General features: G+C 32.6%; 1 protein-coding gene across 4 annotated transcripts in view; it reads right to left on the bottom strand.

Moving 5' to 3' along the window:
• Nucleotides 1–13,449, bottom strand: part of LOC115875541 (ecdysone-inducible protein E75) — a 324,280-nt gene that overhangs the window by 39,071 nt on the left and 271,760 nt on the right. The window contains exon 1 of one of the 4 annotated variants that reach the window (XM_030891036.1): nucleotides 3,947–4,314. The exons of the other annotated variants lie outside the window; for them this stretch is intronic. Within the exon in view, the coding sequence (XP_030746896.1) occupies nucleotides 3,947–4,058 (112 nt within the window). The 5' untranslated portion in view covers nucleotides 4,059–4,314. Of the gene's footprint in view, nucleotides 1–3,946; nucleotides 4,315–13,449 lie in introns of those variants that run through there. 4 annotated transcript variants of the gene reach the window in all.

Below are 13,449 nucleotides of genomic sequence, written 5' to 3'. Positions count from 1 at the left end.
CTTTCAAATTTATGATTTCAGTCTAATAACTGAAATCAACATGTTTAATTTATGTCAATGATGACAGGTATTGATAATTTCGATTCCAAATATCTCGAAAACTATTACTCGTAGCGATTTTTACCAAGACACCTTTTTCACGTAAAAAAACGTCGCAAATGTATATTTTTTTACTCAGTAGTTTTATACAGGTACGGACGAAAAGTTATTACTCTTCAAACCAGTTAAAAAATATGTAGGTGGCGCCCTCTACTAGTAGGACTCATATTGACATCAAAATCAAATTTCTAATGTCAAAAAACTCCCAGACACCAATTTTCATCCAAATATTGACCTTAATTCAGAAATTATTTGGAAAAAATCGAAATAAAAGTGAAACTTCTACACCCTGTATCTCCGAAACTAAGCATTTTTGGACATACATTTATACGAACTGTTTTACTTATTTTTATCTGCAGAATATGCTACCAAAGTTTCCGGAATACAATTCGGACCACCCTGTATAATCAATAGAGGATAATAAATAACTAGGATAATAAGAAAGTGTAAAGAAGTAATATACCTATAGTTGTATTATAAAAAATTAACGGTCCAGGGGAAAAACATGATAAGGGTGCCATTTCACTGATTTTACAGGAGAGCACCGGACGCGGACGGCTCGTAGTTATCAGGTACTTGCCGTGTATTCTATATTTTTACTAGGCATACCTATATCATAGGATTTAACAACTTATTGCCCTGCAAAGTTTATAAGTACATTTTGTAGGGACAAAACTATAATATTTTGTAAAATCCTAAAATTAAGAAATTGGCACTTACCTATCAAGTTTTCCCCTGGACCCTTCAAATGTTTTTGTACTTTTAGGTCTTGGAAGTGAAATGTGCATAATTAATGATTGTATAAATCTGTCCAATGGGAGAATCTCTGATACCGACATGACAGTTGTGTCTATCATTTTAATTCAAAGACAAGTTGATATTTGTCATTAATTGGATGTCGTGTGTCGATATATTCCCTGACTCGATGGACACACTTTACTCTTCTTTTAATCAATTCTTCATAGGTATAAATAAGAAAGTTGTAAAGTTGCAGCAAAGTGCATCTGTGTTACAATTTTTTTTACAATTTAATAGTACATTAGATAGAATAATTCCAATTTCAAAAACTGCAGTGTATTTTAATTAAAGTTTTATGACAGCATGAAGTTTATTAATTGGAATAACCTCGGGAATAACCATGTGGTACGCTTCTAAGACAACAAAATAATGTCCCTTTCTATAGACAGGACGAACAAAAAAGTGACTGGGCACAACCGATCAATAGTAATTCGATTGTTACCGAGGTGAAATTGAAAAAAAAACATCTCGCTCCGGAGATTGCAGCAAAAAGAAGACGCCGCGCTCGGAGAAAGAGCCACGACCGCCGAAGAAATGCTTTTACTTTCTCCGGGAGCACGCGGCTCGGGCTCGTCGTTACGCAAGCCGAGCCGAACGAGATGGTGAAAGTGGATCGAGAGAGTGCACTGAACGCGCGCCAGAGAGAAATTACGCAAGTCGTTGGTCCCACATCCACAGCCGAAGCCAACGAACTGCCTGCCAAAGGGCATTGCTCGCTCAATGGCAACGGCCTGAGCCGTTAGCTCTGGATTAGAATAATAAAATACGTACGTCAAAAATACGGTAACGCTTGTAAACAAATGTTTACAGGTCACGAAATATTTAGTGTTTTTGATAATTATTGGAAAAACTGGAAATCGTCCGATTTTCATCAAAATTTACACTAAAAAAACGGAATTTTTCTTTATTATTATATAATAAAGAAATTTTTTATTATAGCCCTATATTATATTTCAGCCCTATATTATATTATAGGGCTGAACCTATAAAGTAATAATTTCACCATATTTTCATTATATTATAGTTTATTTAAAAGCCACACTTGATTGAGAATAGAAAAATGTCCAAAATTTTACTGAAAAACACTTTTCTTAACAAAATAACAAAGAAAATTGAGACCAGATGGAAGTTTGACTTTTCATAAATCCTTCTTTCTCTCTCCAATGCAATGAGAGAGACAAATATTATTCTACATCTAATCTAGAAATTTGCAAATTTGCAACGTTGCCATATCTTGTATTTTTTCGGGTGATTTTAAATAAATTACCTATTACGAGATCTGACAATAGTTAAATATAACCTATTACCACAAATTTGCACGCAAGTGTTTTGATTGCGTTGGTTGCGTTTCAACTTCTTTGCGGAGGGGGTTAATCTTAATTTGATATAATATAACAAAAACGGATTAACCCCCTCCGCAAAGAAGTTGAAACCAATGCAATCAAATCTTTTTCGTGCAACTTTGTGGTTATATAGAGTTAGATCTCATTGGTAAAATAGCAGTTATGCGTAGGAGCCGTTCCTCTGGTGACAGCCTATCATCCTAATCCCAGGGGAAGCGAAAAAAACGCGCTAAATTTAGGTTTAGCACTGGCAACGTTGCTTTAAATGTCAGAAACACATAACCCAACATTTTCAGATTGTTTACGAATTTATTTTAGCAAATTGTCCTCTATTATGCATAGAATTGCTTAAAAAAGTAACAGAAAATAGAAAAACCTGATTGTTAATTGAATACCTAACAAAATATGTGCTAGAAAAAAGGTAAGAAACATGTCATCATTTTTATTATACTTTTTTGCATTAACAACTGATTTTTATGTGTGCTTTGTTTTTTTTTTGATGGACACATAAATATTGAAATTTGTGTCTATATAAATCTGCCTATGCAGAGGAATTTCTAAAATATCACTGATCAGAAATTTAAGAACGTTCTAAAGTTGGGACACTTAAACAGTGCTCTAGCAACGATTCTATAAGTTGCTCATGAAGTTTTATCAATTCCTTTGTTGTTCTATGTTTACCTCCTTTCTTTCTAGATTGTGATTAAAAATAACCAACCATTTATACACGCCATGTTAATAATGCCATAAGATACCTACACAGAGAGGCCATCTCTTTCTTCCATTTCTGAGCTGCTATATACATACCGCCAATCATCTGATGACTGTCTTGTATCCCCCCACCTCTTTGGCACTTTTCGATAAATTCGTCTTTAAAATAAACAGCTGCTCGAGAATGCCCCCAAAAATATTAACGTGCATACTAACTTTTCCTAAAAAATATGCCTCAATGCCGATTTTGGTTATATATAAACTAATCCTCGTCATAATACACGCTGCCAGATCGTCCAACTGATTGATGAAGCTAGACGAACACTTGAAATTCTACGACAAATAAATAGATAGTTTCCAATTTTTGAACTACTGTTTGATGATAAAATAACATTCTTATAAGACACTTATTTGACATCGTGCGACAGTTATTCCATCTTGAAAACCTATAATAATGTATTGTTGATACCCATAGATCTTCAAAATACATAAAAGACCAACTCTTATTCACTGAAATTATAAACCTGCACCAACATCGTTTTCATCTATTGTTAAGAGAGAAAGTCATCATTATTTAAATCATATTTATTTGTAAACACCAGATTTACCACCTCTGTATTTACACTTATTACTTTATTTACCATTTTTTTCTGTGTGAAAAAAGCAAACGAATAGAGAATATTACATTTATAAATAGATGCCCAAAAAAATCGATCATGTTTCCATTTAATGATCTTGAAATTTATCTCCAACGTTACGATTTCGACAAACAATATAAATGTCATAACAACAATCGAAATAACTTTGTTACCCAACAGCAAGGAGAAAAACATAATGTGGGTGCCAACGACCTCCTATCTATTCTGTTTGAATTCGATTTTATCGAAAACCAACAACGTTCTAAGTACTGTATTTAAAGTATGTTACCGATGTTTATGGATCTTTTAGGTAGGTACTTCCTTTTTAACTATTCTTTTTCACGTTTGTCACGTTACCTAAATTGAGCACGGGTTCTTTGGACTCCCTGTAGTCTCCCATTGCGGCGGTCGTGGTAGACTCGGGAACTTGAGGAATCGAGTGTCCACTGCTATCGGGAGAGATGATCATGATTCTTTTTGAGTCACTGAATTCAATTCAAATTCACTCGTCACAAAAATTAATAACTATACAGTACGCGAGGTAAAATATCACTAGAACAAGGCTGGTGTCATGTTCACGGTCAGATCTCATGTGTGTATGAGCGCAATATCGAAAATGATGAGACGTCGTATAGTACACATACAGAACTATCGGGAGCGTCGTCGACACGAGCAACTCAAAGAGTGAAAGTCCGAATATCAACTGGGCTCTTCTCGGCGCGACCGACGAAGTATAGTAAATATTGCAACTACCTGAAGGGTAGAAGGGAAGCGTCGAGCGCGGCGCGCTAGAGTTCAACGTATTTTGAAGTTGGAGGTCACTGACAACAATGCCGGCGCTGCGGCCAATGGCGTGCGAGCGGCCGCGCGCCGATTGGCCGGAGCGCGCCGGCAGCCCCACCTGGCGGCGGAGTGGGAGCAAGTTCATCGACACGAACCTTGACTGAATTACCCAGACTTGGCGTGCAATGATCGGCCAAGGCCGCGAATTGCGCGCCGATCACTCTCGCGATGGCGATGCTGTTGCCAGGGTTGGGGCGCGCGGTACTACTAGCGCTCGAGAGTACCCGGAAGGGTACCGCCAGTGATGGAGATACTCTACTATAAAATAATCCACACAATGAGAGAATTCATTACATTATTTTCTGAATCAACGTACAAGGTTTTCAGAGATATTAAGTGCGATACCTACAGGGCTTACCTATGTAGGAGTTGTAAGGTTTCACCGGAACTGCCAGAAAGTGAAATAAAAATAAACAGAAGACGATCTGAAAGTTTAGAAAAATTTAAAACTGTTTAATGAAACACCCTGTATATTTTAAGTTTTTTGAAAGATTTTTTTCTCCCATTTCAAAGAAGTACATATATATGGTTTGGTTTGATTAATAATTGATCATAATTTAAAAACGGTTCAGGCAAATATAGACACCTATACAGGATGTCCCAAAAATAAGTGCAAGTTGTTACGGTTTAAAATTTCACCGTAACTTATTTTACTTATTTTGCTTATTTTTAGGAATAAAACTAAACTTACTTGAATAACTTGAATAATAACGTTTAATTAGCTTACTTCTTAACTGTACATATAACTTCTAATAATATCTTATCTATTAAATCTCTTCACCACAACAATTTCTTGGGATGGAGTTGTCTCCGATAACTGTAATATAAAACCTCATTAATAAAATATCAATTTGTCTGTTTAAAACCTACCTTTCTTTCTACAGTGGTTACTAATTCTTTATTTAGACTTATGCTTGTGTTAGGATAATTTTCTTGGCATATTTCTTCGGAGGATTCTTGAACATAGACTTGATGTGATTATCTTTTGTCTGTTTCAACGCAACAAGTGGGAATGTTGGGTCTACAATATACATATGGGTTAAGGATTTTATTATGTATTTTTCCGGTGTGTAATCAATTGGTTTACCTGATTATAGTTGATTTTTCCCCAAATTTCATCTTGTTTATATTACGATTTACAGACTGACGTTTCAATTGTTGTCAGCTGATCGTTTGACACCGACGTTGAAATTTGACAGATGGGTCTTTGTAAATTAGGTTTTCGATCTTTTTAAACGGTTTTATATATGATCGGAAAATGTATTAATAATTTTCCGAAGATATTATGTTCATATAGGGATTATTATAATTTTATTATGATGTAATAAAATGTTTCACTCAATCCGTATGCATTAAATAAAATTTTACATCAAATTTTATTTTGGGTCTTTTGTTTTACTGGTTGCCAGTGTTGGATTTTGTGTTGGTATCTTGGAGTCCAGCGTCTTTTGCGGATTTTGCCAATGCCTTCTATTAAAAGATCAGCCTACGGGCGAGATTTATGACGTCACGCTAGTTAGATATAACGGATTAATAAATATGTTGTAGAATACATGGAAAACAAAATTATTCCTCAGATTTTTGGTTTGTATTTTAAAAATGATATAGTTTAAATGAAATATACATAATATACAGTTAATAACTACAACATATATACCTATTTATAGTAATAAATACTTTGGCAAATAAACTATGAACCATACATATGCAGCAAATGTTTTACAATGTACAAATAATGTATAGGTACATAAGATAATGGGTAAAATGTAAATATATTTTAAATTTTGGGGTTTGAAAATCGATCTAATTTAACAAAAACATTGAATATCTACTAATAGTGATGTATTATTATTTGCATTCACAAAATTTATATGTATATTTTGCAAGTATCAATGTTCGAAAAATTATATTTACAAATAATACAATATTATCTAAAAAAGGCGTCAGCGATGGCTATGAAATGAAGATCGCTGGCATTTTTTATGTTAAATTATTCTAAAATTTTTGATTTTCTTGGGATTTTAGGTTCGGGAAAAACGCTGATTAAGTTTTCATTTGGGTTTTCATTATTTTTATTTGGTTTTAAAAAAAAACGTTTCGGCTAACTATAGCCTTCACAGTGTTGTGTCATATGAGAAAAATAGTGTCGAATATAATCCAAAAATTACATATACAATATAATTCACACCTCATAATGTTTACTGCAATTAATAAACTAATATAAACTTATCAAAAGATGACCACATATTTTTAAAATTATTATTCTTAACACTAAAATTATCTACATTGACTATGGAGTACGCAGTAAACATTATGTGCGTGGTGTGCATATTTTATATGCAATTTTTGGATTATATTCGACACTATTTTTTTCATATGACACAACACTGATGGAGGCTATAATGTTAGCCGAACCGCTTTTTTTTTTTAAACCAAATAAAAATAATGAAAACCAAATGAAAAATCAATCAGCGTTTTCCCGAACCTAAATTCCAAGAAAATCAAAAATTTAGAATATTTAGAATCAAGGTTCAAGAATATCAAATTTTCCAAGATTGTAAAATTCTAGTTAATTATTTTATGTGTACAGTTATTTAGGGAATGTCATCGATGTTCATTTCAAGCCAACTAGACGCCGATTTTTTTCGATGATACGGTATAATTCTTACGTAAAATGTAAATAACATTAGACCAATTAAAACAAAGAAATATGAATTTCTTAGTATTTTTAGTAACACCTTTATTCTTAAAACTTAATTTTGTATTATGCAAATATACCAATTTTATTGTTATTTTATTCATATTGTATTCAGCCATCACTTAAATATTTGATATTAATTTGGTATTATAAATAATCAATACTATTCATTAAAAATTACTGAACAAATATATGTTATGCTTAACATACATTATATATTATCAAACAAAACACATTCTTCTTTTAAACTGTATCAGTCTTGTCTTTACAAAATCTTTTTTAAAATTTGAACTCAAAATAATAATCTTTTTCATGATCTCTAATACACATATTCTTTATTTTTCCCTAGATCATAATACCTACTTACGTGTTTGAATCTATCGAAGCTGAACCAGCAACACTTGGAGTGGAGATTCCACAATATGAATAAAATAAACATAATTGTCCAGTTTTCATTAATACCATCATGGGAGAATATTATTTTTAAATTTATTAAAGATATTTTCAATAAAATTCTCTTGATTTATAACTCGTACCCACTTTTCTTGCTCTTCCGGACACTTTAGGCTGCCTAGTATAATAACTATCCTTAGTAACCATCCTTTCCACCAGGAACACAACAAAGATGAGGCATAGCACCAATAACACACTCCACTTAAGCTTTATTGATGAATTGTTAGAGTCTTAAAAAACACACACAAAAATCACGATAAGTAAAAAATGTATGGGCACTTTTAGGTTAAATCACTTGCACAACGTGTAATTTTTAAAATTTCTATTTTTTTTGTGCGAAACCGAGAGTGACCATATATCTGGTAGTAGTTTATGTCACTTCAACACCAAAATAATTAGTTTTTTGCACTACAATAATAAATAATACCAAAAATCAAAGAGTTAAAACCAAAAATCAACCGACAAAATATGAAACGGAATCTAACCCAATATCTAAGTATGTACAGCTGATGAGATAAACAAAAGTCCGCCCGTAGGCTGATCTTTTAATAGAAGGCATTGATTTTGCAAACACGCGTCCTTTTTTCGACTTTGAACCATCTTGGTGAAAGCAAGGGAAGCCTTCTGATCTCTGCCGAACATAAAAGAAATTCTAGTGAAATTTTGGCTGGTCGCCGTTCCATATTGGGATTGTTCAGTAGAATTACGGTCTTGGAATTCATTGAGGGTCGAGAAGACCGATTGGCAAGAAATTGAGCTTGGCCTGTGTGTAGTTGGAATTCCGGGGAAACCTTGAAAAGGGATATCTTTGTTGGTTGGGTAAGAGACATTCTTAGGTGTAAGGTTCTCTTCTACAACTATTTATTTTAGAGGACAGGAGTTGTAGATGGGTGCGTGGACGTACTGGGATGAGTACGAGGACAGTTAAGGAACCCTTTTCCATGGAGTAACATGCGTTGAGACGCCATCTTGTCTTGGAAGGTCCGCATGGTGGAAAGGTATTTTACTATGTCCAAACTAGAACGTGTCACTAAAATAGATCACATTTTAGGGTTCTTGTTCCTTGGCTCTTAGTGATGATTACGGTTTAGTTTAAGATTTTTATCAATTTTTTTTTTGTACTGGATTTGGTACTGCAACTAATGCCATTGTGACGTGAATGCCACTGTGACACTGAAGACCGGCAATCTGGATTTTCTCGTGGACTGACTGGAACGATCACTGGATGACAGATAAGACTTTAATCATTTCTTATTTTATTGCGTTTATGATTGATTAAAATTTATTACATTAAATATACGATCGTATGTGAACTTGGTATACCAGGGGATTTTTACATTTAAATTTCATTTTATTCTTTATAGACATTTAATCATAATCACAAATACGCATCAGGGTTGTTCACAGTTTAGTCACAACAATATTTTGTGATACTGTTCATGATTTAATTTATTTTACGGATAGTCCATTTTACTAGTATATATATATTCCATTATTTCGTATTTAAATATTTGCTACATTTTATGATAGATCTTGGTAATTTGTTTTAACTTTGAATTTAATATTTATTAAACGAATCCAGTACATTTTGGACTTTTCAATCAGTACACTTTTTCCATACACCTCCCTTTTGATATCTCTTGTTCTGTGCATTTATATTTTACTTAATATATGGTTTGGTTTGATTAATAATTGATCATAATTTAAAAACGGTTCAGGCAAATATAGACACATATATAGGATGTCCCAAAAATAAGTGCAAGTATCTTAAAGGGTGGTAGATCTCAATAAAAGAAACAGATTTTCTCTTTGCAGGATTAAGAACTCATCAGGGATCAAGAAATTATACCGTGCATGGGAAAATTTGCGGTGAACAGGCAGTTCTAAAAAGTTTTCTAAAATATACAGGAAAATTTAAAAGAAAATGCACTATTTTTAACATCTTTTTTTTGCAAAAAAACTCATAGTTTTCCTGCGGTCAAAATATACCACCCCTAAAATATTTGCACTTATTTAAGACTCCCAGAAATGAGTGCAAGTATTTTAAGGGATGGTAGATCTCGATAAAAGAAACATATTTTCTCTTTATCGTTTTTCAAAATTAAAAAAAAAATGATTTTTTGCTCAAATTTTGAGAACCACTGGATCCTTTCTAGATGTTCTTTCTTGCAAATTTAATCTACTACCTATCTTCCCAGTTGCCATATTATCAAGAAATTATGTTTTTTAACTAAAAATTTCCAAAAAAATTTTTCAACAAATTCCGAATTTTAAAAAAAAAATTTCGTGAAAAAAATCTCATAGGCGTGTTTCTGGGGTTCTGGGGTTGAACTAAACTACCAGTTAAAATACTTGCACTTATTTCTGGGACACCTTGTATATTTAAAATCCGAAGAAAAAGATCTTTCAAAAAATATACACAGTGTTCTGCTAAAAAAAAATTCTTAACTTTCTGACTGACTTTCGTTTTTGTCTGTAGAAAACAAGGGTTAAACAGTTAAATTTAGCAATTTATACAGTTACTCACAGTTTACTGTTATGAAACAATATAAACCAAACTAAACAAACACACCCATAGGTCAATAAAATGATCGTTACCTTATTAACGTTACACAATGCACAATAAAATTAGGAACAATTTTATTAATTACCTATATTGAAACAGGAATAAACAAAATGCGATCCCTTTTGATTACAAAGCTTTTATCATTTTTTTCACATAAAAACATTTTAACACTTTAGCAAAATATGGTTATTTATCGGAAACGATAATTATGACAAAGTAAGCAAGTCAGCGAATCTTATTTTATAACCGAATTAACCTAGTTTTCGCTGCTTCGTCAACATTCATAAATCTTTATTTTATTGCAGTAGGTAGATTATAAAAGCGTTGACTTTTTTGCCTACAGTGTATAATAATAAACTACGTTCCAGATTTAGTGGGAACAAAGTATTGTATGTAGGTACAAAAAAGTTGTACAATACCAACTTTGACTATGAATAAAAAGTATCATACAGGGTGTTTCAAAACACATGTGCCATCTCTCGTGGGGAGATTCCTCACGTAAAAATAAGATTTATTTCTTATATCAACATAGGTACGATTCTGCTTTGTTTCGTAGCTACAGGGTGTTACAGTCCTAATATTCTTTAGATTTATTATAATTTTCTTCCAAGTACTTTTAGCGTTTTGAATGAAATTTTGAGGGTAAAAGTTGCTATAAATGTTACATATTTTAAAGCTACAAAAGTGTCGACATATTCCCCAGGGACGTGCACATGGGTTATCATTGGAATTTTTTTCTAAAAAAAGCATGTACGCCATTGACTTTTTTTCTATTGTTAGCAAAATAAATATTAATGCCGATTAAAAGGTGTTTCTTGATATTTTGTCGATTTCGGCCTCCTTGACGAGATAAACGCAATTTTATTAATTTGCCTTGATCCAAGTCTAATATATAGCAACCTAAAAAAATTTAAAATTATTAACTTGCGAAAGTTGTAAATAAGTACTCATTGATTCCTCATCAAAAAATATGAAAAAAAGTTCCGATAAACATGCTTATGGAAATGTATAGTTTTAGAGTTACAGGATGTTAAAACTTTTTAAAATTAGTTTTTTTTTATTCCCTAATCTTAAATACCATTATTTTTATCTTTGAATCAAGTGTGAACTGACATCCCAATATAGGGAAAATCGATTAATTACAGTGAAATAATCGATTTTCCCGTTATAAATAACCTATTATAAGTAAAAATCACGATTCTGTATACAAAAAGCATTAAAAAATAAAAAGACGAAAGGAAAAAAATGGAACAAATGCCCGACTGACTTTCTTCTTCGAAAAAATTATGGCACCATAATAGACCAATATAAACATCAACTTGGCTTTACAATAAGTCCAATAATAAGGCCTGATTTCGAAGGCCGTGCCGGCCCTGACGTTTCTACGAACTTATCCAGTCCAAGAAAGTAAGAAGGGCTCAATAAAATTTTATATTTTTACGATGAGAGCGAAAGTCGGCGTGAGGTCAAAGATTGTAAAAGTTTTACTGGCCCAAGCTGTAAAATTGAAAGGGTTGCAATTTGGCTTTTTTCCTTTTATGGGACGTTTCGCAATGTTATTTAGTGTCGCTTTGCATTTTATGCAAAATGCGGACGTTGTTACCCGAGGCAATAAATTCTGATTTAAGCATAAAAATCGAGGAATTTCGAAGAATGCAAATATTTAATAATGCGAAACCTTGAACTAGTGTAATGTAACGATATTGATAAGTAAAGAATAATATCTTTCGTTCAATTGGCCCATTGTTCTATCATTTTCCTGCAGCGTGATTATAGGGATCGTATTCCATAACAGTAAACATATTTTTATTTAATTGTTTGCCACCTAAACAAAAAATTCTAAGCTTTAACCACCTTTAACCCCTGTTCTACTAAGAATGTTAATATATATCAGCCGCGGATGATAAAATGGGGAGCAGACTTACTTAATGTATTTAGTCCATTTTTTAAGATTTTCAACCAAAGGTTGCATTGCAAACTACATACAGTTACAATATGATGCCAAAAATGACCTGTTAAATACATTTAATCTACGACAATATCATTATGACACATTTAACATTGTCATTTGGATGTCATTATGGCTTTCATAATAGCACTAGTGCTATTTATTAGTCTTGATTTTTGGGCAGTAGGGAATCGACAACGTTTTGCGCAATGCCTTCAATATACGAAGGGACACTTCAGAATCAGAATCACCCATATTAATAATATTTTTTGCTTTTTGCTAAACATCAATAATTGAGTTGTCAAAGTCAAAAACAATCAACAAGCACGGTTACCACGGCGTCGACTAATATGATCTCTGATATTTTAAATTAACCGAAATCTCTTTGGATCGTCCCTCGTGTCGCGTCGCAGATTAAATTTTGAATGATACACGTTCGATACAAACTTTTTAATGAAACTTATGTAACTAAGCCACTCGGCTAACGCCTCATGGCTTAATGTTGCACGCGTTTCATTATGATGTTCGTATCGAACTTGTATCATTAATAACTATTATCCCATTCGAATTAAATGGCGAAAATTAGATCCTTAGACTTTCTATGTGCTGTGTGTCCATTGGCAGTAGACAAACAAATCTGTCCTGGTGTGCTATGGACATACTGCTGTTTGTTTGTTACTGCCAGATGAAGAGCTTTTTTGTGTACTACAACTTCTCTATTCTTTAATAATACTACTTAAAATAATAAATGGAACTACGACTGGAGACCATCTATAGTAGTTGGGGATACCGTGGTAGCAGAAAAATAAAGATGGCGGTAAGTTTCTTGCAAAAAGCGTGCCAGTTTTTCTTTGTTTGCCAAAAATCGAAAAAATGGACAAAATGCATCTAGAAAGTCTGCTCTTCGAACTTCGAATCATTTCATTGCTTAGGTATAAGTTTTAAGACCTTTAAAAGTCACTAATATGCGTCTTTCAATCAAAGAGGTTTTTTCTGGAAAATTTTTTTGACTGTGATAAATAAAGGGTATGAGTGATACATTTTTGAAATCAGATTATAATGTGTTATCTAATATGAGTGTCAATGTCATTTAAAAAGTATAGTTTATATCAATATCTTTGATATTTATTTGACAGCTTGAGTGGCTTTTGGTGGCTTTAGTAATAGGTACGTACACAAACTTGACTAAAAATCCTATAATTTGTTTTTTAATAAACGTTCTAGCACAAAAAGTAAAATATTTTTAATAGTAGGATAAAATAAAATGCTTACTTAATAATGTAACTTATAATTGTGAAAAAATTCATGGATCTAGACGTTATTTACTAATTATTATAGCAGAGACCAGACCA

The sequence above is a fragment of the Sitophilus oryzae genome, unplaced genomic scaffold, assembly GCF_002938485.1.
Source record: "Sitophilus oryzae breed Bouriz unplaced genomic scaffold, Soryzae_2.0 scaffold_1389_pilon_pilon, whole genome shotgun sequence".
NCBI lineage: Eukaryota > Metazoa > Arthropoda > Insecta > Coleoptera > Curculionidae > Sitophilus > Sitophilus oryzae.
The sequence above is the reverse complement of the archived record's forward strand: the minus strand, read 5'-3'. Positions and strand labels throughout refer to the sequence as shown.